The 22902-nt window shown below is 39.1% G+C and overlaps 2 protein-coding genes across 12 annotated transcripts in view; one reads left to right on the plus strand and one right to left on the minus strand.

Moving 5' to 3' along the window:
• The window catches only part of SAMD3 (sterile alpha motif domain containing 3), a 37421-nt gene extending 28039 nt beyond the window's left edge, over positions 1 to 9382 (plus strand). For 2 of the 4 annotated variants that reach the window (XM_019286240.3, XM_039570087.1), the window contains 5 exons: positions 5413 to 5490; positions 6240 to 6440; positions 6825 to 6996; positions 8644 to 8726; positions 8971 to 9382. In XM_019286240.3, coding sequence (XP_019141785.2) covers positions 5413 to 5490; positions 6240 to 6440; positions 6825 to 6996; positions 8644 to 8726; positions 8971 to 9288 — 852 coding nt within the window. In that variant the 3' untranslated portion in view covers positions 9289 to 9382. Of the gene's footprint in view, positions 1 to 5412; positions 5491 to 6239; positions 6441 to 6824; positions 6997 to 8643; positions 8822 to 8970 lie in introns of all 4 variants that reach the window. The other 2 variants (XM_039570086.1, XM_039570085.1) reach the window with 2 other exon arrangements.
• Positions 9383 to 10149: 767 nt separating this feature from the next.
• L3MBTL3 (L3MBTL histone methyl-lysine binding protein 3) overlaps positions 10150 to 22902 on the minus strand; it is a 76948-nt gene continuing 64195 nt past the window's right edge. For all 8 annotated transcript variants that reach the window (XM_039569325.1, XM_039569327.1, XM_039569328.1 and 5 more), the window contains 4 exons: positions 19910 to 20001; positions 15861 to 16024; positions 15018 to 15080; positions 10150 to 13101 (listed from right to left, as the gene is read on the minus strand). In XM_039569325.1, the coding sequence (XP_039425259.1) occupies positions 12958 to 13101; positions 15018 to 15080; positions 15861 to 16024; positions 19910 to 20001 (463 nt within the window). In that variant the 3' untranslated portion in view covers positions 10150 to 12957. The remainder of the gene's footprint in view (positions 13102 to 15017; positions 15081 to 15860; positions 16025 to 19909; positions 20002 to 22902) is intronic.

Below are 22902 nucleotides of genomic sequence, written 5' to 3' on the forward strand. Positions count from 1 at the left end.
TATTCCAAACATGGGTCCTAACTACTGTCAGGCTTTCTTGTGCAAGTACCTTGAGCACTGATGCTAACTGATGCAGGTAGACTCAACAATCAAGAAGTCTTAGCAGCATCAATGCTCTCAGCAATAACATGACTTGGAATGTGCACTGGCATCCGGCAAGGAAAATTTGAAATGTGTTTTTTAAAGGAAATATTATTAGCAGCTGCTGGGAGCTGACAAGAGCAATAATAACAAAAGAAAATGGCTGTACCAACACTACTACCCCTCAGCATCCTGGTCCCAATGTATGGTGTAAAAGGAGCTCCCATTCAGTGCTGATGCCACTGAACCTGTCTGCACAGCACTGCTGTTCCAGGACATGATTCTCCTTACCATCACGTTTTTTACATTGCTTTCCAGCAAGCAGATTAGTCTGCATCCAAAGGAATTGCCTCAAAGAAATATTCCCAGGGCATCCCAGGTGAGGAACCTGGATCACTGGTTGGCAGTGAGCAGACCGACAGCATGCAGTAGTGTCCTCATATCCATCTCTTTAACTCCACTGCTCCTATTCGAATTCCCTCTCTCAGACTGAGGGGCCAGTAGGTCCTATTGGCATTCTTCAAAAAAGAGATCTTGATATTTGTCCTCAGCAACCATTAGGCTGCATTTGCCATTCAGGAATTGGTGCAAACCCATGTAAAGAACAAGAGGTGTCTGTTGTCCACATCAGAGGCGCCTTCATCACTCTGTGATTAGGCAGTCATGTTACGTTGGTGTTGACAATTATGTCCTTTACGATTTATGATGCTGGCTTTCAACCATAACTGAAATCTTAGACCTTGGAGATCACATCATGCATAAGAGTTGCTCCCTTCCACCTTGCAAACTGATGTAGCAGTTTCACTGCCTTGGCTGTGGCACCGTTTCATAAAAGTGCCTTGCTAACTGGAGCTTTTTTACAAGAATGTGCTAATACAATCTCGTATCTTGGGAAGAATCAAGATCCATCAAAAGGACATTTAAGAATTGGGCCTTTATTTAGAAATCCATCTCCAATCAAATGACTATCCTCTTGCTTCAGGAGGTGGGATGAATTAGGGATTTGGAGTCTAGTAGTTTTATGTTTGCATGTTTTCTTGCTTTAATGCGAGCATCTTAACACAATCTACTTGTATATGGTTCCAAATAGAACCATGAATGTCAGGTGGGGGGGTCACAGTCAAAAGGCATCTGGAGCATAGGCAAGGAGCCTCACAACCTGTGTGGCTCCCAGACTTGGTGTCTTCAGTCACAGATACCTGAGATGCCAAGAAGTCAAGAGAGTTTGTAGGCATGGGCACTAAGGGATGGGCTCCCTACTGCTGTCACCCTTTGAGTGTGAATCCAACAGAATGAGTAGGATCCTTGGCAGGACCATCCTTCAGGCTAGGGCTAGGTTACTCTGACAGACAAGTACTGGGAATTTTCTGCTTACCATATTAACTTCCTTTCTGCATCCTTTTGCCTTTTTCTCTGTTCTGCTGCTCTTCTCATGAGTTTGTGACAAAAAGGCAGCTTCTTATCTAAAGACATTGAGATAAATTCTCATTTTTTCCAGAAGGAATTTTTTTTTTTAAATTCAAGTTTTTATTGTTTAAAAAGAAAGGAAATCCTTTATGTTATAAACTAAGTCTGTAGGTTGCTAAATAAGAAAAAATTCTGTATACAAAAATAATTAAATATCACCAATTAACATTCTTATTGCTGCAACTGAAATGGATTTTACCGGTGACACATTTGAAAATGTGGCCAGAGGAGTTGGGTGACCTCGAGAAGTAAGGATTCTTCATTTAATGAGGCTATTTTTTTTAGTTCTGTCTGGCATATATACTGCACAGTTAGCTGTGGCTTCTTCAGACATCGAGACAAGAGATCCTGGCTTTGGCCTAGGTAGGATTGCTTTTGAATGGTATTGAAATAACTGAGCTTTAACCTTATAGTCAAATTTTACTGGAATATTGCCATGCTGTAACTAGCTTTCTTGCTTTGACGGTTGAAGTAGAGAGGATGTAGAGTCCCCCTAAATAAGCGTGTGGTAGGCTGATAAACCAGTTCAGTAACAGCTTCCAAACTCAGATTCTTCCTGCAATGTTAAAGTTAACTATAAAATATTTTAAACCACACTTGGAATCATTCTCCCATCAACTGGGTGTCCCACTGAGATAACTTATTTCCCCCGAAAGAAAGCCACCTCTCACCTTTCCACTTACCTTAAAAACCAACTTGTTCACAAACTAAGAATTTGGAAAGACTATAGATAGTGATTGCTCTAAGCAGGATGAACACTGCAAGAAAACAAATTTTAACACTGACTTCTGCTTGTGTTACTCCCAGGTAACAGATGATTTACACTACAAAGTTTGGCCTTCCATTGCTAATTTTTACCCCTAATAGATAGGTATGACAGCAATTCTTCCTCATACTACTGCTGTATTTCTATTGGTAGCATGCCATTGCCACTGATGAAAATGTCAAATGGTCTCCTTTAGCTAATTAATAATGTCATTAGCTAAAATAGCTCTGAAGGACAGATAGAAAGTCCATCAAATTAAGCAGTTTGCTTTGACAAGTGGGATGGAGAGAAGCTGGTGTAAAGGTCACAACTTTTTCTGTGGTTACAGCACACTGGGTCAAGTTGTTTTGCTTTCTTGTCTCTGCAAGTAAGACACTGAAGGTTAGAGGCCCTCAGGTAATGAGCCACCATGCTCAGCTTGCTGAAGAAATTCCTGCTTTATGGTCAGGAGGCATGAAAGCAGACCCACAGGAAAAACCAGTGGTGAAAGAGCTGTTTGGAGTCAGAGACTTCAAGCTAGCTCTTGCACAGCATAAAAAACATAGTGTAACTTAAAAAGCCCCAAAAACTGCCCAAGTGAGAAAGCATGGACATCTTGAGATTGACAAGTATGGGCCAACCCTTGGTTCTGTGCAGTGGTCACCGTGAAGCAAGAGACAGTCTGTCCAACTTACGGCAAGTTAGCAGGTTAAGGAATAGCTGAATACCCAATTGGGAATGTGTGAATAATAAGATGGTATTCACAGGAGTAACCAATATAAATTACATACCAGAGACCATCAAAGGCTGATGCAGGAAGCTTGCAGAGATGACACACCAGCAGCAAAACAAAACTGATACTGTGAGTGATCTGATAGAGATTTACAGAGAATTCTTTTTGTGGTTTCCTGCCTTTTCTGCACTGGTTATAAAGGCTTTCTCACCCAGGTGAGAAGCAAGAAGCCTGATACTGCTAAGGGAGAGGAGTGCTCAAGGTGCGCTCCCTAGGTACAGGAGAGCTGGCAGAATATAAAGCCATACCAGAAAAATTAGACAGATTTTGCAAGGATTCTCAGTAGATGAGTTCAGATGATCACATTACTGGGACCATTCTTCAGGGGCAGCATCAGGGCATCTGTCTCAGACTGGCATGTCAGTGAAGGGGTTACAGAATAATTCACTAAAATGAGCAGTAACACATTTCCAGGATCAAGTATTTGAGCAAAATTTTCGGTCCTGTCCAAGGATAAAGCAGGTAATTTTCTAATTGTGATGCACAATTTGTCTCATGAAACATGATACTGGATATTTGGAGGTAGCTAATTTGATGCCAGTTTCTAGAGTTTCAGGAGAGAGCTAGAGAACAACATATGGACGAAGAAAGCTTCTGTCTTCACTGGCCCAGTTGGCAATAACTATAATGCAAACCCAAGAGGTTAACACATTAGGAAGGAATCAACAAAGTTCCAGTAAACAGACATAATTCTTCACAAATTCATTAGTTCTTTGAAGTATTTGACAACCCTGAGAACACAGGCAATCCAGCTGATACAGTTTACTTTAAATTCAGAAGAGATTTTAGCACATGCCTTACAAAAGCTCTTAGAGGATATAATCTGAGGGGATAAACAGGAAGGTCCTTGAATGGATAAGCAGTTAAAAGATAGAACAAACAAGGCTAGGCAGAAATAGGTGGGGTTTACAGTGGAAAAGACTATGAATGCTTAGTTTAAGTAGTTCAGTGTATTTCTAAATGATATGGGAATAGTAGAATAGTTGGCGGATTACATTTTGTGATGCTACCAAGGATAGTAAAGACAAAGACTGAGGAATCAGAGAGGGACCCCATGCTAGTGAGCTCCAGGGAAAAAAACCCCAGCAGATAAAGTTCAGTTCTGATAGATGGAAAAAAAGGCACAAGGAGAAAACCCAGTCCTAACATTTACAGTGATGGGCTCTGAGCTTTTTAGTACCACTCACAAATGCTATTTTTATACTAGGCCGAAGGATATTTGGCACAATGCTAAGCAGCACTCAAAAAGAAATGTTGATTACACAGAATTATTTAAGAAAGAAACAAAAGGCAATGCATTATTCCACTCTATGCCCATGTGGTGTCCCAATATCTCAACGAGTACTTTAAGTTATACTGCACCTATTTCATAAAGCTACAGTGAAATTAGAAAACATGCAAAGACAGTAACAAGGATAACTGAAAGCATGGACCAGCTTTCATATGTGAAATGATTAAACAGCTTAGGATGGTCTCGGCTGGAAAACAGATGGCTGAGGACAGAATATGACATATCTATAAAACTACAGTGGCAAGGAGATGGTGAAGAGGTTTTGAATCCAGTATGATAATTAGAAGGCAGAGGTAGCAGGAGAAAAATAAATGCATTTCCTCTGACAGCATATAGTTAAACTGCCAAATTTACAGCAGGATTTTGTGGAAGGTACGATTTTATGAGAGTTGGAAAAGTGACTGGGAGAAGTAATTGAAGGAGAAAAAAGATCTACTGAGGGCTATATAAATATAAATACTGAAGGCTATTAAATATAAAGTTTGGGAGTCCACAAACCCCAGTGTAGTGAAGTCTTGACAGAACCCACAGGAAGTAGCACCATCCACCCATCATTTATACTTTTTCCCAGCACCCTTCCCAGGCAGGTAGGGGAGGGTATGGCACTGAGTTGTCTGATCCCCCACCTCTGCTCCTGTGCACTGAGGAAGAGGCCAGGAATGCCTACACAAGCTGGTCAGAAACAAACATTATCGTTGTAACACAATGAAGACTGAAATTCTCTCTTAGAGTGCCGACTGTGCTAATACAGAACCCTAGCAAGGGCCAGAGAGTACCTGCAGGGGTCGCATTGGGTATCTGTCCTGCATGCAGAGGGATGGAGACAGTTTTTTTTCACTGCGTACCTTGTGCAACCATTCTTGGGATATCACATGCATGGTTTTAAAGAAGGATGTTAATTAAACTGGAAAGTTTAATTGCACATGCAGAGCACTGCAAAGTGGTTTGGGATGTTGTGTGTTTCACAGCTCTGTGTCGGAAATGTTCTGGGGAACATTTTGAAGTGTCTCAATTCCCTCTTGCATTGACCCACAGGTCACCCCTGTGTGTAGCCACAGCTGCATCAGTGACAATACCGACAGGGAAAGCCAGCGGCAACGCAGCCTGAGGATGGTAACTGTACTACCTGTTCATCTCTATGTCCCCTCAGCTTCTTTCAGTGAGCAAATTCACTGCATGCACTGATGGATAAGCTACACAAACTCAGGCTACTCCTATTGGTGTACTGCTTTGGATAGCCATTCCTCCTCTTGGTAATTACTGGCTTTGGAATTACCTCAGGGACAATAACGATAGTTTTGAGGAAGGTTGTTAACTATCCTCAAGTACAAAAATACTTTTTGAAAACTCTAACAGTCAAAATGCTCAAATAATGGTTTTCAGTAAGAGTTTTCTTAGTTCAGCTGGTCTCCTTGGGAGTACAAACTCCAGTAGCATAAATGTGAAAGTTAGTTGTCCTGCTTTTAGGACCTGTATGAGTAAGCGGAAGATACAATTTCTCTTGGTAACACAGAGTTAATACTGCTGAACACTGAGTTTTCTTTAAAACTGACAACTCAGTTCCAATAAACCACAATGAGACAAACCAGACACAGGAACAGGAATTTCATGAATAGCCTCAAATATGCAATTTGAGCTTGGGGGACTTGGCTTACAGGTATAGTTTTATGTGAAAACAGACCTTAATCTATTAGAATACGAGGGTGAGTTCACAGTGCTGGAATTGAAACCACACTACACTTTCTGCTGAGCTTGACTACACTCAAACCACAGAGGTCACATCAAATGACCCGAGTGAAGAAAGCTAAATAATCAGATTAAAAGGCTGATTTGTTACAATTCTGTCCTTCATTTCTTGATAGAAATCTGCTCATCTTAAAGGGAGTACAATGGATTTACATATTAAGTGGCTTAATCAAGAATATATGAAAACTCAGAGGAACTGGGAAGAAGTGGATAACAGAATGAATGTGACAATAGAAATACGGAGAAAGATGATCAGCGATAAGGCACCTCTAAAAGATATTCTTAGACTATTTCCTTTCTTAAGATGCCCTTATCAGGTAACAGAGCTATTTTTAATAATGACATAGAATTCTGTGATATAGATGTGATACATCTGTAGGAATGTATTTTACGGGATATTTCTACTGAAGTATCCATCAGCAATGTTCTCTTTAATCGAACTCATATTTTTGCAGCTAATCCCATTTTGAAAGGTTCACCAGTTCTGTCTTAAAGGTGCCACCCACACCACCAGTGGACTATTTGAAGTATTTTGGTGTTACTTGATGTATTTCTTCCCTGTTTTGAAAAGAAATTAAATCAGCCTCTTGAGTTTATAATCTTATTTAACTGAGCTAGTTTTATCCTGTCTTCAAAGTGCATGCATTGTTTACAGTTTTGATGTTGAGGTTTGCAATATCAAATATTTGTTTTTCTTTCAGCTTTTTAGGGAGTTCCAGCTTCTCACACACATGGACATTTATAAGAAAACAGTCGAGATTTTGGAGATTTATTCAGAAAACATATTGTCCTTGTATGTGGTGAGGAATAATCCAATTAACATTATGCTGCAAGAAAATCTGAAGCAGCACACCGAGGAAGATGTTCTGAAATGTCAGTACAAATCTCCTATGCTCTGAATATCAGAGTTTTGTTGTAGCTAATTGTTCTTACTTATGTAACTAGTTTCAATCATACTGCAAAAATATTTCAAAAATGTTATAGTTTCTTTGAAAATATATAATGATTGTGAAGCATTGAGAATAAAAGCTACTAAATTAGTGGGAAAATTAAGTCAGTCAAGTATTGAAACTTCTTTTTCCCACTGAATAGAAGACTGCAGGTTTGATAAAGTAAGTAATTACCTTAAAATAAGTATTGCTAGATGAGCAGAAGTACATATTTCTAGATATATGAGTGCTTCTAAAAATACCCATGTAAAACTAATTTTCTGCTTTAGAAATAGCCCCATAAAAAAAGACACAATTTCCTTTAGGAAGCAAGTTTCTATGGTTAAAATCTTTATCCCAGTAAAATTAAAGCTGTAGTTCCCACTACCTATTTCAGCCACCTCATCTCTGCAGAGACACACTGCAGGAAAAAGGGCACAAACTGGTACCTCTGGTGAGGTCCATGTACCTCGACGTGTTTGGCTCCCTGGCTGTCGGGGAGCAAACACCTGCTGACACTCAGCTTCTTCCAGTCTGAGAAGTCTGGGGAATGTGGTGCTGCAGGGACAAAACCTACATAGCAGTCACTCAGAATTGCTGTTCTTCCCCAGCCGACGCTGCCTATGCCCAAGTTTAGCTCTCTGAGAAGTGCTCCTTAGACTCACTCTCTATCAAACAGGCATAATGCCAGGATGTGAGTCCAAGGTCACGTGATATGAACACATTTGTGTCCTATAGCAGTTTCACTCCATTTATTGCCAGGTCATCTTTGACAGAAGAAAGCAGTGTAGGTTAAAATACTGGGGGTTTCCTTCACTTAGATTAAAAACACAAGTACTCGTGATAGATTAAAATGCTAAAGGAATAGTCTAATACAGAAAGCCTTTATGGACTTTCTATTCATAGCTTTGGCCAAGGAAAACTATGGATATAGTAAGTACCCTTTTCTTATACAGTGTGTCCACAGAGATTTTCACCTATACCTTAGTAAAGTCCCAAGGCATTTACTTTTCTGTTTTTCTTTCACAAACAACTTGACCTGGCACCTAGATAATAAAAGCATGGGAAGTTAAGTTCAGTGAAGTACGTGACACTAGAAGCCTGACCTGCAAAATAGTTGTTATAGTCAGTAACAGCTGAACCAGAGGGATAGCAGGTACAGGAGCCAGGAGGTTCTGCGGCACCAGCTTGTACTGCAGCCTTCAAAGCAGAGTCCTGTGGCAGCACGACTCCCCAGACAGCCAGTTTACTGGGGACAGAGGAGTTTGGGGAAGGCCAGTGGGGGCAGGAAGACTACTCAGCTCACAGACTCAAAGCAACCCAAAGGCCAACTTAACCTATTGTGAGGGAAATTGAATCATAATATTGAGTAGCAGAGCTCCATGAATGATTTGGACACTAATGTCCATTAACAGCTGATGTGCCTAAATATTGACTGTGGTACAAATTACCCTTCAAAGTGGACTGAACAACAGCTCCACTACTGAGCTGTTAAAACTATTACATAGACAGCAATCTGTTTTTCCAGGAGGATACTGCAGGGCCAGAAAGTTTTCATTTGTAATTTAGTAGAAATCCTTGCCTTTGACAGATATGAAAATGACTGCTGCATGTTTACTCCTGCCAGAGGTCTTTGGAGATGATTCCAGTCTGTTTGCTGCAGTGAATGAGGAGGTAGGAGACAGAGCACCAGCAGCCTTGGTCTCTCTTCCTTTTATCACCTGCATAGGCACATCACCTGGCCTTTTGGTGGCTCAGCTTAGTTCCTGGTAAGAGATGACATATGTCTTTTGAGTAGAAGTACTCACAGAAATACTACCTAATTTCAAAGCAGTGTTATCAGGCTTACTTAATTCTCTGAGCTGTTCATTGAAGCAATGCTGTGGCATCATTTGAAATACCCTTTTTTGAAATTTAGGTAAAGGCAGTGACACCAGTGTTGGAAGTGAAAAATCCCTTCAACATGAATTCATGCGCATTTGCCCTGTACGTAGAAAGGGAAGAGTTAGCCCAGCTCGATGACTGCACCATGGCTCTGGCAGCGCTGGTGGCCGCATTTCATGTGTTCAATATCCCATGCCCAAAGAGAATCCACAGGACACTGAACTTCCTGGAGTCCCTGGTCTTTGAGGTGAGGAACCCAGCATCCCTGCCCATCCCAGTAAAGACAGGGCTGGAGGCACCCAAGCATCCAGTATCTGATGGTGCGCCCAGCACTCCACTCAGGAGCATTTGATATTTTGTTAAAATAAATCCCTTTGTGCCATTCTTTGTAGTGAAATTGTATGTATATTTAAAAGTTATGTTTAGTAATATCCTTTTTTTTTATTGTACTGGCTACTTAAAAAAAAAATTAAAACTCAAATAGTTTCATTATTTTAAATGTAGATTTTAGAGCAGTCTAGACATAATAAAATTTTCTAGATTACTTCATGTGTTATGCATTATTTTTCTATATGGAGCATTTGACAAATTCGGATATTTTGACTGAAAATTAAAAAAAAAAGTGAATCAATATGAGCACTTAGCTTCTTTAGATGGTAATACAGTTAATGTTTTGAAATGGCACAAATTAAACATGTACTTATTACCATTGCTTCATAATATTAGGATTGCTGAGAGCCTAATATAATAATTTTTGTGGTTTAAAATGGTGGGCCTGATTTTTAATTTGCAGGATGATGACTTTTCATTGTTTTTTTCTTGCGTGAAACATTTTGTTTTGTTTGAACATTAATCCTGAATTTAAAAAATAGGGATTCTAAGATGAGCTCTCAAAGTAGCAAGAATGACTTATCTGGGGTGCTGCCATGTGCAGTGGTAACCACAGCTTTGGTGCTGCAGAGGGAATGCCTAATTTTCTTTCCAAAATTGGTCCCTGGAACAAATCAGCTTTCTCCATGTGGTGGCTCTCTGTCTGCCCACACAGAGTGGAGGCCCTCTCCTCTCTTCTTCCACAGCCTTCTCTTTACCTGACGCTCTCCTCTTAGCTCTTGCATGTCTGAAAATCCCAGGGGACACTGCCTGGCAGTGCACAGCTTTGGACAAGTGCCTGGTGATAGACAGGAACAGCAGCCAGCAGACAAGACCCATTGCATTAATTAGAAATAAAAAATGGCTTTTTATTAAAACACTGCATTCTATTACAGACCAATCTCCCACCAGCTCAAAAAATGTCAGTGTAGGCAAAGCAGCACTTGTGGTCACAATGATTCTTTAAACACTCAAACACAGTCTGGAAGATCACAGAAACTTTGGTAAAGCATGGCTGTGCAAGGGGTGACTCCAAGGCAGTGATTACAGTGGGAGATCCTTCAGGATGAGAGGACATGGCTGCATTTAATGGCCAAACTCTCTTGCTGTAGGCTTAGGATTTTTCACATAGCTCCCATGGAATGCAGAGTACAACCTTTATCAGTGCAAGGGCTGGGCTACCACCTATACAACACAAAAACCAATGCTAACTGCCATTTCAAAGATTCAGTAGGTCTGATGAATGGTTTTCGTTTCCAAGTGAATTTGTTGGGTAGTTTTGTCTGTAGTTTTTGTAACAGAGCAACACTTAGCTACCTCATCACATGGAATACAAAAGTAAGGATTATGTATGTCCTCCTTATTGTATGTGATAGCTGCATGAATAAAAAATTGGGCTCAAGTGAGGTTTATTCTACACCTTGTAAACAGTATTAATTCAAATCCATTTCTTAAACCACAGTACTTTGTAAGTAGTTGTATATAAAAATTCAGGGAGATGCTAACATCTCCAAGTAATCTTTGTTGAGCTGCAAATCTCTTCGTTGGTTATCACTGCAGGCTACAGACACGGCACACAGGACAGACACAGAGGGTAAAGGAAAATAAACTGCATGGAAGGAGAGAATGAAAGAAAACAGAAGAATTTGGCATTTTACTGATCTGCATGTGCAACTTCAGCTGCTGCCAGTGACAAAGTCCAGAGCTATAAATGGGATTCTGACTAATGGCAAGGGGAGCCTTGGGAGTAAGTGTTCAGGGAGAGGGCACACAGCAGTAGCCAAGTTGCTCTTTTGAAACTCCTGGCCCCACTGAGCTACAGTGAGGAATTACTCCACACCACACCCATCAGGAGCAGCTGGGTTCATCTGAGAATCCTGGGCACACAAAAAGGTAACAGAGGCTCCAGTTAAGGTTTTATTTGTATTGTAGTACAATAAGAGTGCAATTTGAATGTACAAATATTGAACAAAATGTAAAAATATTATTTATGCAATATGGAAGGAAATTAACAGAGCAATGCAACTTACTTCATACTGACCCTGTTTCACTTCATATTATGGCAGGCACCAGTCACCTACACGATCTGGAAGGGACACACAGAGTGAAAACTTAAGAACTCCAGCCAAAGAAAAGCCTAGCAAAATCTGTGGGAAGATGTAAAATTCTCCCAGCTCTGTGCAACGGAAATGCTCTGTTTGTTCTCAGCTCTACAGCTGAGCAACTGCCCACTGCAGCACTAAACACAGGGCTGCCAAAAAACCTTATCCAGCTCTTCTCTCTCTTGTTGCACAAGTAGCATTCTGGAGCAGTCCTCAGTATACAGGTAGCTAGGCTTTCTTCCATATAAAGTGCATCTGGTTTACATCTTACGTACATATACCAAGTGCAACGACTTTCGCTGACAAATCATTACAATAATCCTCCAAGAAGGGAGGTTGCCTCACCTCAGTAACTGCTGGTGATGTCTGCAGCCTGCTAATGACCTAGTGAATTGCATGTATTTTACACGTAGGATGTGCTGGTGCACCACAAGCATTTAAGTATCCTTTTCCTCGTGCTTTGCCTTTCCCCCTATGCCTTATTCATTTACAAATCAGAGTTTTCAGCTAGAAAGTGGTGGGTGAAATAATTCTCCCACTACTGTGAAAGCAAACCTCTGTGGAATATGAAACCAGGGTAGCAGTCCTAGCTTGAGCACAGTTTTTCTCCATTGTTGTGGTAACTACCCTGAAGACAGGGAAGTGCAGACACGACTGAATGTAGTTTCTTTTCTGCTAATCTCCTTGCCTCAAAATACTCCTATTTTCCTCCATGTTCTGCAGGACTGTAGCAGGCTCCCATGTAAATGGCTGGGACTCTATTGTGCAGCATAAACAAAAAGTCTTCTATGAAGTCAAACTTTATTTTTCAGTTGCAGCCTTCTCTATACTGGTCTTTTGATAAAATACATTAAAGATGCTGGTGGCAAAACTCACGTAACATTTCTGTAATCGTGCAAAAGTAAAAACATTCAGTTATCAAGAAAGCATTATTTTCAACCCCAACAAGGTTTGTTTTGTTACAAGCAAACAGACAGTTTTATTATCTGTAAGGTCATATGCTGTAGCATAATGTGTCACATATGTAACATTAAGTGTTTCATTTTTAAACTATGGCACAAATACACATTAGCCATAACAGTCTCATCTGGCTACCTGTAGCCTAATTTTTGGCTGATCAGTTTTTATTTTGATAAAATGAAGTAAAAGCTTCTGAAAAGTAAAATGGGTACATGAAGTACAATTCAAGAATCCTTAGAAAATATTAACGTTCCCTTATATAATACAGCATAAATAATTAATGAAGGTTTTCTTGATGTCCAGAGAGAGTTAGGGATCCTAACCATCCATGGAGAATTAGCGCCATTAGTTTGGTAAATAAGACCAGCTGACTCGGTTGTTACACAGTACCTTCTCAAAAGCTTGAACACTTCCCAGAAGGATTCAGATGTGTACTGGCTCTAGGAGAATATAAATAGTCCACCAGTGCTGAACTTATGTTTCTTCCTTTCTGAGAGTCCTTAACTCAAAACTTCTAGTGAGTCTTTGTGCTTTGAATAATACATGAGCTCCAGTGGAGAAAGCTGGTTCGTGCACATTTTCCATTATCTTCAAAGTTCATTGTGTGAGTTTTTCTCTGCAGCTTTGAACATCAGAATGGAATTAAAGATTTTTAGGGCTGGTCCCAGCTTAATGCTCATTATTTTGACTATGTCTGATTGGGTCATTAGCAGAAATGCTTCTCCATCAATTTGCTTTAAAAGAAAAACACAAAAAGCTATTAATAGGTCTGACAGTGCAGCAGTATAAACGTTTCAGAAAACATGAAAAGTCCCAGCAATTTCAGACAAAGTTAAGGGCTGGCTGAATACAAGCACTTTCAAATGCTTTCAGGAGAGCTTTGATTTCAACCTTTAGACAGATCAGCTAGTCCAAGAGAACAGGATGATCTTCTGCTTGAAAACAACCTTCTGGCTAATTTTTAGCTACACAGTTTATATTTTCATACTGACAATATAAAACCTATTGAAAAGTAAAGTGGGTAAATTAAGTGTAATTCAACTATACTGAAGCACAGCAATGCTGTTAAACATCTTAGCTATTCCTTTTATGCAAGCATCCATAAGGAAAACTTCTGGATTTCACTCCCAGCTACAGAACTGGAATCCCCTTCAGGCCACCACTTTCTACTCACTAAACAGCAAATTGGAATTATTTTGATCCCAGATGAAAACAGGGGCCAGGCTAATAAAACTGCCTTTTTAACACAAACACAACAGAACTTTTCAAAACCCGGAATTTTTTTCTGCCAGCTTTGTAGTGTTGCTATATTACAAAACATTACAAATGAACATTCTCCTGTAAGCAAATCCTTCTCTCAGCAGGAGTGCTAAATCCCAACTCGAAGAGCCCCAGGGTCCTTACTTCCAGGGGCTTCAACAGGGCCAACATTTTCCTGACTTGATTAGCAATATGCCAACTTTTATTTCTAAATTCATTGATGAGACACCCCAAGTTAACATAGGGGGCTATCTAGGTTTGAATAGTTAAATGTCCAACATCTGAGCAAGTGCAAAATGCCCAGAGATGTAGCCTGCCAGTCCTTTGATATGCAGCTGTAATAGTCATTACAATCTATAGCACAGCCTGAAAGCTTCTGTTGCAGGAGATTAGCAGGGCCATCTGTATGCATTTTCCCTCAGGAGGTGCCTTCTCAGGTCTAAGTACCACAATTATTCTTCACTTGAAAGGCTGGCTGACTCTGCCCATTCAGGTCGACTGGCTGGGATAAGCACCGGAACTATTCACTCTGGCATCTGTGATCAAACTGCCTTCTTGAAACTAAGCATTAACAGGAATAACAAACCGCTGAGCAGAAAAAAAACCAACCTAGTTTATAAAGGCCTAATGTACCTAAAAGCCCTATCCATTCTTAATGACAGCTTTGGAACAACAATCTTCTCAGATGACAAATGCATGCCTGGCATGCTCACAAAGTGAGCACATACTCCTTTGAACCTCATCAGAACCTTCAGATCTTCTCACTTCCTGCTCACTCAAATCACCTTCATAAACTGGTTATATCAGGAGGAAGAGCATCAATAGCCAAGTGTGATCAGACAAGACGCAGAGTTTTAAGAGGTGGCTATCTTGAACCACTGTTCTGCTTTATTTTACTTACTAACATCCTGCAGAACTAAAATAACATACTTGTTTATAAATTTCATCCAACCAGATCAAGAAAGAACAGTAGTAAATAACAAAGTTGGTGAGTAATTTCAATTGGCAGGAACAAAGTTGTAAAAGCACCCGGTTGACACTTGACTAGTTTTCTCTTTAATTTCTTCCTACTTCATGGCCTGAAAACCAACCTAATCTTCCATACATTTGCAACTGACTTTAAACAATGTGGCATTGAAATAGGTTGCCCAGGAAGGTGGTAGAGTCACCTTTCCTGGAAGTGTTTAAGAGGCATGTGGATCTGGTGCTGGTTGATAAGGCTTAGGGGCTACAGGGATAGCGCTGGTTTGGAGGGTTAGACCTAATATCTTAAAGATCTCTTCCAACTCTGACGATTCTATGATTCCATCCATACACTTCATCCTACTAATTTATATGTATTTCTACCAAGCTTTTTCGTCTCTGTCTTTTTGAAATAAAATTCACCCACCTCATCTTTAAACACCTTGCCATGTTCTTCACATCCTGGTAAACTTCGTATAAATTCAGAGACCTGCCACCAAAGTATACAACAAAAGATTTAGTAAGACTTAGGTTTTCTCAAAATAGTCCTTAAGGTTGACATTCATTAAAGTCTTTTAGCTATTGCTTTTACAGTCTCGTATTAGGTGTTCTACCTTCTTCTCTAAGTGTATGGAGTCATGCTTCTTTTTTTCTCTGATTAAGTGAGATCCCAGTGCCTCAGGTGCAGAGAGTAGTCACAGGTACTTGTGAAAGTAAAGCAATGACAAGACTTTGTCTGTCCAAGCATTGTCACATACCTGAATGGAGACAAGGCTCTAATCTTAAAATCAGGTGTTATGGCCTGACCATATCCACAGCATTCCTCTCTGCACTCTCCAAAGCAGTGTGCCACACCCAAACTATGCACCAGGAAGAGCTTCTTGGTTCATGCAGACCCCTACACCATTCCTCCAGAACGTTTGTGTGGGGATTAGATGTTGGGAGTGGAGACCATGGGCAGCTGATATGCTGGGCTGTACATTAAACACTACTCTTACACTTAGCATACCCTTACACCAGTGAGTATGTTTTTATATATATATATATACACATATATATGCATATTTATCTCTGTCAATACACGTATGCATTAATATTTCTGCTTCTGGGGCTGCATGGCAGCAGAATGGGCATTTTGGGGATCAGTTACATTAGGTCTGGCTGAGTCTAATCCTCTGAGTACTCATGTATTAATCAATGGGGATAATCTAAAGCTCTGAATCAACTTTCAAGGAGTGGTAGTAAGACAGAAGATAAAGGGGGAACCTACCTCATCTGTACTCCACTTAGAAACTTTACTGGCTGGGATCCCAGCTACACTTGGAAGGAGCTTGCTCTGCTGTTCCCAGCGCAAGGGTAGGCCAGGGATTTGCAGCTTGGAAGACACGATAACTGGTTGAGAGAGAAGTCTCTGCGTGTTGGGTTCTTCAACATCTTCAGCAACAGGAAGCAAGAAACAAGAATTAAATCCCTCTGTCAGTGATGAGATCAGTCACAATAAAAGCACATTCATTTCTATTCCTACATATGGACCTCCCTACACAAGCTGTACATTTTTGCTTACACCAGAATTAGAGTGCCATGAGTGTTCTTCCACTGGTATGACTATCATTATATTGGCTCTCTATAAATACAACTGCTCTTACATGGAAGAAGTCTCTTCCAACACAACACAATTCGATGCCATCGGAGCTGTTAGCATAACACATTATAGGTCAAACAATTTTAAATATTTTGGTACAATAAATCACACACACATTTAATAGTTGTACAGCAACACAAGAATTAACTTAATTTTGGAGTCGAGCTGTTAGAAAATCGAAAGCAGCACTGCACTGCTACAAAATTCCAAGTGAATCAGTTACACAGTTCCAGCCCACACAACATTTATGGCTCATCCACAACAAAATGTTTTTCAGTTCTTCTGAGGAAAAAACGCCAATGTCTGCAAATTCTCTGCTTCCACTTTAACTGAATGTTTTGTTTGGAAAATAACACTAAACTCCTCCGTGCTGCTTTTTATCACACTCATCCATAACAGAAGGAATGATCTCCCATCGCACTGCCCCCAAAGGTAAGTACTGGTGGGAGGGTGTCTTCAGCCACATGCTGCTGTTTTCTGGAGAAAAGCAGCAGTTGCAGACACATGCAGCAGGAAAGAGTGAAGAGTCGCACCTTGAATGATGTTGAACTGCATATGACATCCCTGTTCATTTACATCCATTAGAAGTGCAAAAGCACATGCCTGCTATATGAACTCAGGCCAGAGTGCTTCCCAGTTGCCAACTAAAATTGAGGAAAACCTCTGAAATTCACTTCTGAAGGACCTGCCAACAAAGCATGCTCTTAATGCCTAATATTCCTCAATAACATGGCTCCTGCAGTTACAAATCCATATGCTGTTTTTGTTTGGACTGCTCATTTCTGTTGCAGTTCCATTCTACTTCCATTTATGAGAAGCTGCTATTAACCACAAGTTCTCCCAATCCTTACTGTTATAGTTTTCACATATTTATGCCCAACAACTAGAGCACAAATTCCCATTATAGATTTTTGCCAGCACAGTGAGGCTGGTCTATAATATGCCTATCATAGGATGTTACTACATTTGCTTGTGTTGTTCTGCTCCTCTAGCCTAATTTTTTGTTACTTTCAAGATTTATCCTCATTTCATATTAATGCCTATTATTCAGAAGTTGACTCTTAAGCCATTTAGTCAGCACTGTCAGCCCACTCATTAATTTTTTTAAAATAGACTCGTTAATGTTTTACTACCATTATACTCTCACTCTTCGAAGAGAGTTCCCTAAATATTTGTTTACACTTCACTGTTGTTTTACAAATGCTTCTTAGAGCCTCTAATACTAATAAAAATCTCAGTGAGAAAGGAATGTGTCTTGTCAGGCAGCAACTGTGCTGAATGTAAAGCATATTTTACTGAACAGTATCTTTCTAATTGTTCCCTTGAATCCCCTCCCCATCCTCATCCTCTGACCTTTTCCTTCTAGAAAAGGTCTCTCAAGAGTTGAAAATATAAGTATTCAGCTATTTTTTTCCTTTCATCCACAAAACATGCAATATAGTAATACTGCCACATAAATAGCTGACTATAATAAACTGTGTAAAGAAAATACTGCACAAATCACACCCCGTATTTGCATGTTTAAACATATGTACACACAACAGCACATAGGTACAGGCATAGTGAGCAGCATTCTCAGTCTATATAGTATCTGCCTCACAGGTAAGACAAAGAGCACACAAATGGAGCATGGAAAGCGCCAATTTACCCAACTAGATGGAGAAAATTAAAAATTAAAGTCCCTAGCCCTGTGGCAGACATAATTAGAACATCATCAAAAGGAAATTTAGGTTTAGTGTGGGTAACCTTGTACCAGAAAGTCCAGAACACACCAGTTTGGCTACAATCTATGTCTCTAACACCAGACAGTTAAAAGTTTTCCCCACCCTCATGCTCTGGGATATTTCTCACTCTGCAAGCCCTGCTTCCCATAGAGGGGCAATCTGTCTTTCTGGGCCAGACAAAATATGACATATATTCCAATTTTGCCAGCTCCACAAGACAGCAGTCAGATGCACAAAGTTCACACTTCTAAAACTAACCCGTGTTCTCTGCTGACATTGTGCTTCAGCATCAGCCCACCTGCCTTTACATTCTTCTTCATACTTTATGCTACTTTGTTATCCTTCTCTATGATAGTTCATTTCTATCTTCTTAGAAAGTTACCACAGAACAAAATATAAACTTACTCTTCAAAGAAGCCAAATGGCAAATACTTTCCAGTATTAATGAGAGACCATTAACACTGCTCAGTCCCTCCTGCATGGTTCTAGCTCTTAGCATGTTAAAAACCATTTTTAAGCACAAGATTTATGTCCACAAGAAAGTTCATATGAAGGGGCTGTGATTTCAGCGGAGCTCTTTAGCTCCAAATAATCTTTCTGCAAAGAGAGAGAAGATAGCAGTACACATTTTATAAAGTTATCAGTAGAGAACTGCCCAAGTGAGTATTGCAAGAGTAGGCTGAAGAACAACAAGGTAAGTGACATGCCAAAAAAACAGGGCAACAAGCACAGTTACCAACAGACACAATTCACGAATTTACAATTATTTTATCTTGAGATTTCCATGACTCTGATAGCAAGAACTTAATGATCCATTTTTGTCTTACAGCCTAAATGTGCCATCCTACTCAAACACATAATAACGCGACATTATGTGTGTAACAAGGACAACTTTTCTAGATGATAATGTAAGAAAATGTTCTGTTTTCCTAAATCTGACTATGCAAGAACCTCGCAAGCAGAGCTTGTTGGTGAAACTTTATCCAAACAGTCAATTCCGTCAAACTCAAAATGCTTCACAAAATCAGGCCAGTTTTCTTAGAATTAAAAAGTAAGACATGTAGATCTTAAAGAAACATAGTTACTCAAGTCCTACGAATTTTGATTAAAGCCTTAAAAACTGCTGTTGCACAAAAAATTGCCAAAGAAAATAATCAAAAAATACAAAGAACTAAGATTAGGAAATTAAGACACTTAACTTGTATTGACCTTCGTGTCAGCTGCACTGAAACAATGCACTGAGTCAGAGTCATAACAATCCTGACATACTAAGTTTCACACATGTAAAATAATTATCAAATATAAGACTGCTTTGTTCTGGATTTGTGCTGTATTCTTTCTAAACAATGAAGATAAAAATTAATAATGAACAGTTGCTTGAATCTGTCCAACTGGATCTGTGACAGCCAAGAGTTTTGATACAGCAGTACCTACACAGAATCACTGAACAGAAGAAAACTCCATGCTGGAAGAAACCTCTGGAGACCATGTAAGAACTTTCCAGTCTCGCCAGTGAAGAGCCACAGTCTGGCCATCACCCTCAACAAGACTGAGGCTGGGTTAAGTAAGTCACCTTAATTTTGCATCATGTCTGTAATGTGTAAATGCTTTAACTTTCAAAACACTTTCGAGGCAATAAGCAAATGTTATACCTTTACCACTTGGATTGGTTTAATGACCTATTTTTAAAAGTCAGTGGAAAAACATCATTAAAATGAGATTTTTTTTATATCACTCTTCATTTTGCACTCATGTTTACAACTGTGATAAAGTTCTTGGCAAAGCCTCTGATCATTACACGATAAAGAAACAGTGCTGTTAAGAAATTTTTGGACACAAACAGTGAATGCGGAAAACAAGTTGTAATTCAGTTTAATGAGAAATTCAAGGGACATCACATTTCTTCACCTCTGCAGATTTCAATTTGAAACAAATGAAGTACTTCCAATTTACCTTTAATTTCATTTGAAATGAGCGGTTTATTTTCTGTCTCCTCATCTTCACACTCTTTGTTCTTTATGATGTCCTTTGTTTGTAGTACCCCACTGAGGAAAATAAGATGTTCAATTTTTATTAATACATCATAAAAATCACTATGCATGATGACATCTCTTGCTAGCAATGCTATTAATACACCAGGATTCACACACAAAGGATGTCGTATCATTATAAAATAAACAAACAAAGAGGATCACTTTTCTGACTTACAGAATGGCATGATTACTGACATGAATTTTGCAAAGAAGGCTCAGGAACAGTGTAAACCAAGATTATGTAACCCATACCAGCACACTTGACTTCATAACTGAAACTGAAAACTATGCAAATGAAGGCAGTGGATGTGTCCACAGCAGAAGATGAGAAGAGTGAAACCCACATCTATAGCTGCATGTCCTACAAAGCCTTACTGGTTATGCATGCCATTTTCAGGAACTGTCTGAAATAACACCTACTCCTTTTTCTCTGCCCAACATTCATCTCTACCTGACATCAATTCATTGTCAGTACAGTTCCTGACACCCAGCTGTTAATGCAGCTGTTAATGATCCCATCGAAAATATCTGTATTCTTTTGTATATGCTTTTGCATTACTTCTGATCCAGCTTCTCCCTCAGCTTTGCTGGCCCAAACATTTGCAAAGAGGGAATGTCTTCCCCCTATTGAGAAAAACTGGGCAAGAGATGTGGAAATAAAAGAATTTCTTATTCTCATATTAAGAGAATTTCTTAATAAGAGAATTTCTTAATAAGAGAATTTCTTATTATCTTATAAAGGTGGGGGTAAGTGGGGGTGTGCACATTTCCATCTTAAAGTGAGCCCCTGGGAATTTCCTTTTCAAACTCTGCCTTCAGAAGTAATTTCCAGCCTGGTTTCTTACAGCTGTGAAGTGATACGAATTTGCTGACATTATGTGTCTACTTACTCCTGCTTTTAAGAATTTCAGAACACTCTGGCCAATTCTTACTAAACCATCACAGATACAGAGCACTCAGAGATGCCAAGTACGTAATGAGCATATTCCAAAAATATGCAGCAGACAGAATGATTCTTAGAGTCAAGACTACAAGAAATCCCCAGAAGAGTCAACAAGAACCCCTTAACAAAAGTCACAATCACAGATAAAAAGCCAATCTACACCTAACACCTTGTTACACACCAAGATTAGCTAACCCTCAGAAGACAAATCCGCAGAAGAAACAGGTCTGTTTAATTCCACTGCTTACATTTATACTAATAAATAACGTTTATATATTATATACAAGAAAACATCCGTGACTATATCAAGTAGGAGCTTGATTTAAGACTCAAGTTCACTGACTTCAACAGAAATATAATTATCACACTACTAATGGTGCAAAATGAACAAAGCAGATCAGAAAATCCAGCCTTTTTAGTATGACAGGACACAAATAATAATGGTATGACAAGCAATACCAGTGGAATGTGTACAGCAGGCACTTCATGTGCCACAAAGGACTTTCTTCCTTAGAAAGATTATTTACTTAAAACTTATTTTCCCAACTCCACAAACACAGAAAATTTCTAAAGTAACATGCTACAAACTAGTGCAATTAATTCCAAAGGCAAAGGGAATGATAGCTGTAATTCAACATAAGGGGGAGAGATCACCAAAACCTGTAAGGAAACAAGTACTTCCCTATTTTCTTGACGGCAATTTTCATAGCAATATACATCCAGAAATTTTACCTCGTTAGTTAAATATGACAGTATCATAAATTGAAGGTTTTGGGGAAGATGCTGGAAGACAAATTGAATTTTCTTTTAAGAGCTAGTATCATTTGATTCCCAAGCCTGAGTGTTCACCTTCCTTCACTGTAGAGATTTCCAGAGTGGAATCCTTATTACAGTGAAGTTCTTCTGCTACTCTGAAGATACTTTCAAATTAAAATTGAATATGCTATAGGCATGTAATTTGTATCACGACTTTTAATCTCAGGAACATTCCAGAGGGACACACTGCACTATTTATGTACATAATTATATTTTTGCAAACCAAAATTTTCTAGTATAATTGTTTGATGCATAAAGAGCCTAAAAAAAAAAAAAAAAAAAGGAGTAAGTGGAACTAGAGATTAGCTGAGTACCACTTAGATTTAACACAACAAAGTAAAACTCATGTTTGGGTTCATTTGTGGATGGTTCCTCAATGAAGGACTTCTGTGAAACAAAAGATTACCTTTGAATATGAAGGTATACACAATTGAACTGAAGTCAAACATAATTAAATCCATGCTGTGAGCTCAGCAACTAAAGAGCACACAAGTGTGTGTATCTATGTCTTCAATTATGCATGTGTACTTTGAATACACATCTAAAAAGATCCACTGAGTATTGCAATAACTAGATGCTCAATATTTTATAACCACAGCAGTTCATATATACCGAATGTTATTTTTCATGCCTTTTTCAAAGGAAGATTATTCAACTGAAAGTCCTCTATGACTTTGCTGGATACATAACAAATGAGGAAAGCTAGACAATAAAATGCAGACAGTCATCAGTGGATTCAAATAGTTGAAACACAAACTGCAGAGTCTCTGGGTTGTTCAAAATTGGCACAAGACTTATTCTCTTAATGAAAATGACTCAACACAGGGAACAGATAGCACATGTATTGGTTAGCTTAAGTCTTCTAAAGGTAAGATCCTCTAAAAAAGATAAAAGACAAAAAATTTTTTCTTCAATTAATCTTAACAGGTAGTCTGTAAAGCCGAAGTATATTTCTAAAAAAAATGTGAATTTACTGTAAGTATGGTTAAAATGATGAATTATAACTATTTTTTAACACAGGTTATTTCAAAATTACACTTGAAGCCATCTTTTTTTATTTGCTGTTTAAATTCACTAGAGTATGACTAGTGAATGCTGTTTATTAGTAGTAGGGAAATTATATCAACACTGCTTGATGCTCTTACCAAATCTTT

The sequence above is a fragment of the Corvus cornix genome, chromosome 3, assembly GCF_000738735.6.
Source record: "Corvus cornix cornix isolate S_Up_H32 chromosome 3, ASM73873v5, whole genome shotgun sequence".
Classification (NCBI taxonomy): domain Eukaryota; kingdom Metazoa; phylum Chordata; class Aves; order Passeriformes; family Corvidae; genus Corvus; species Corvus cornix.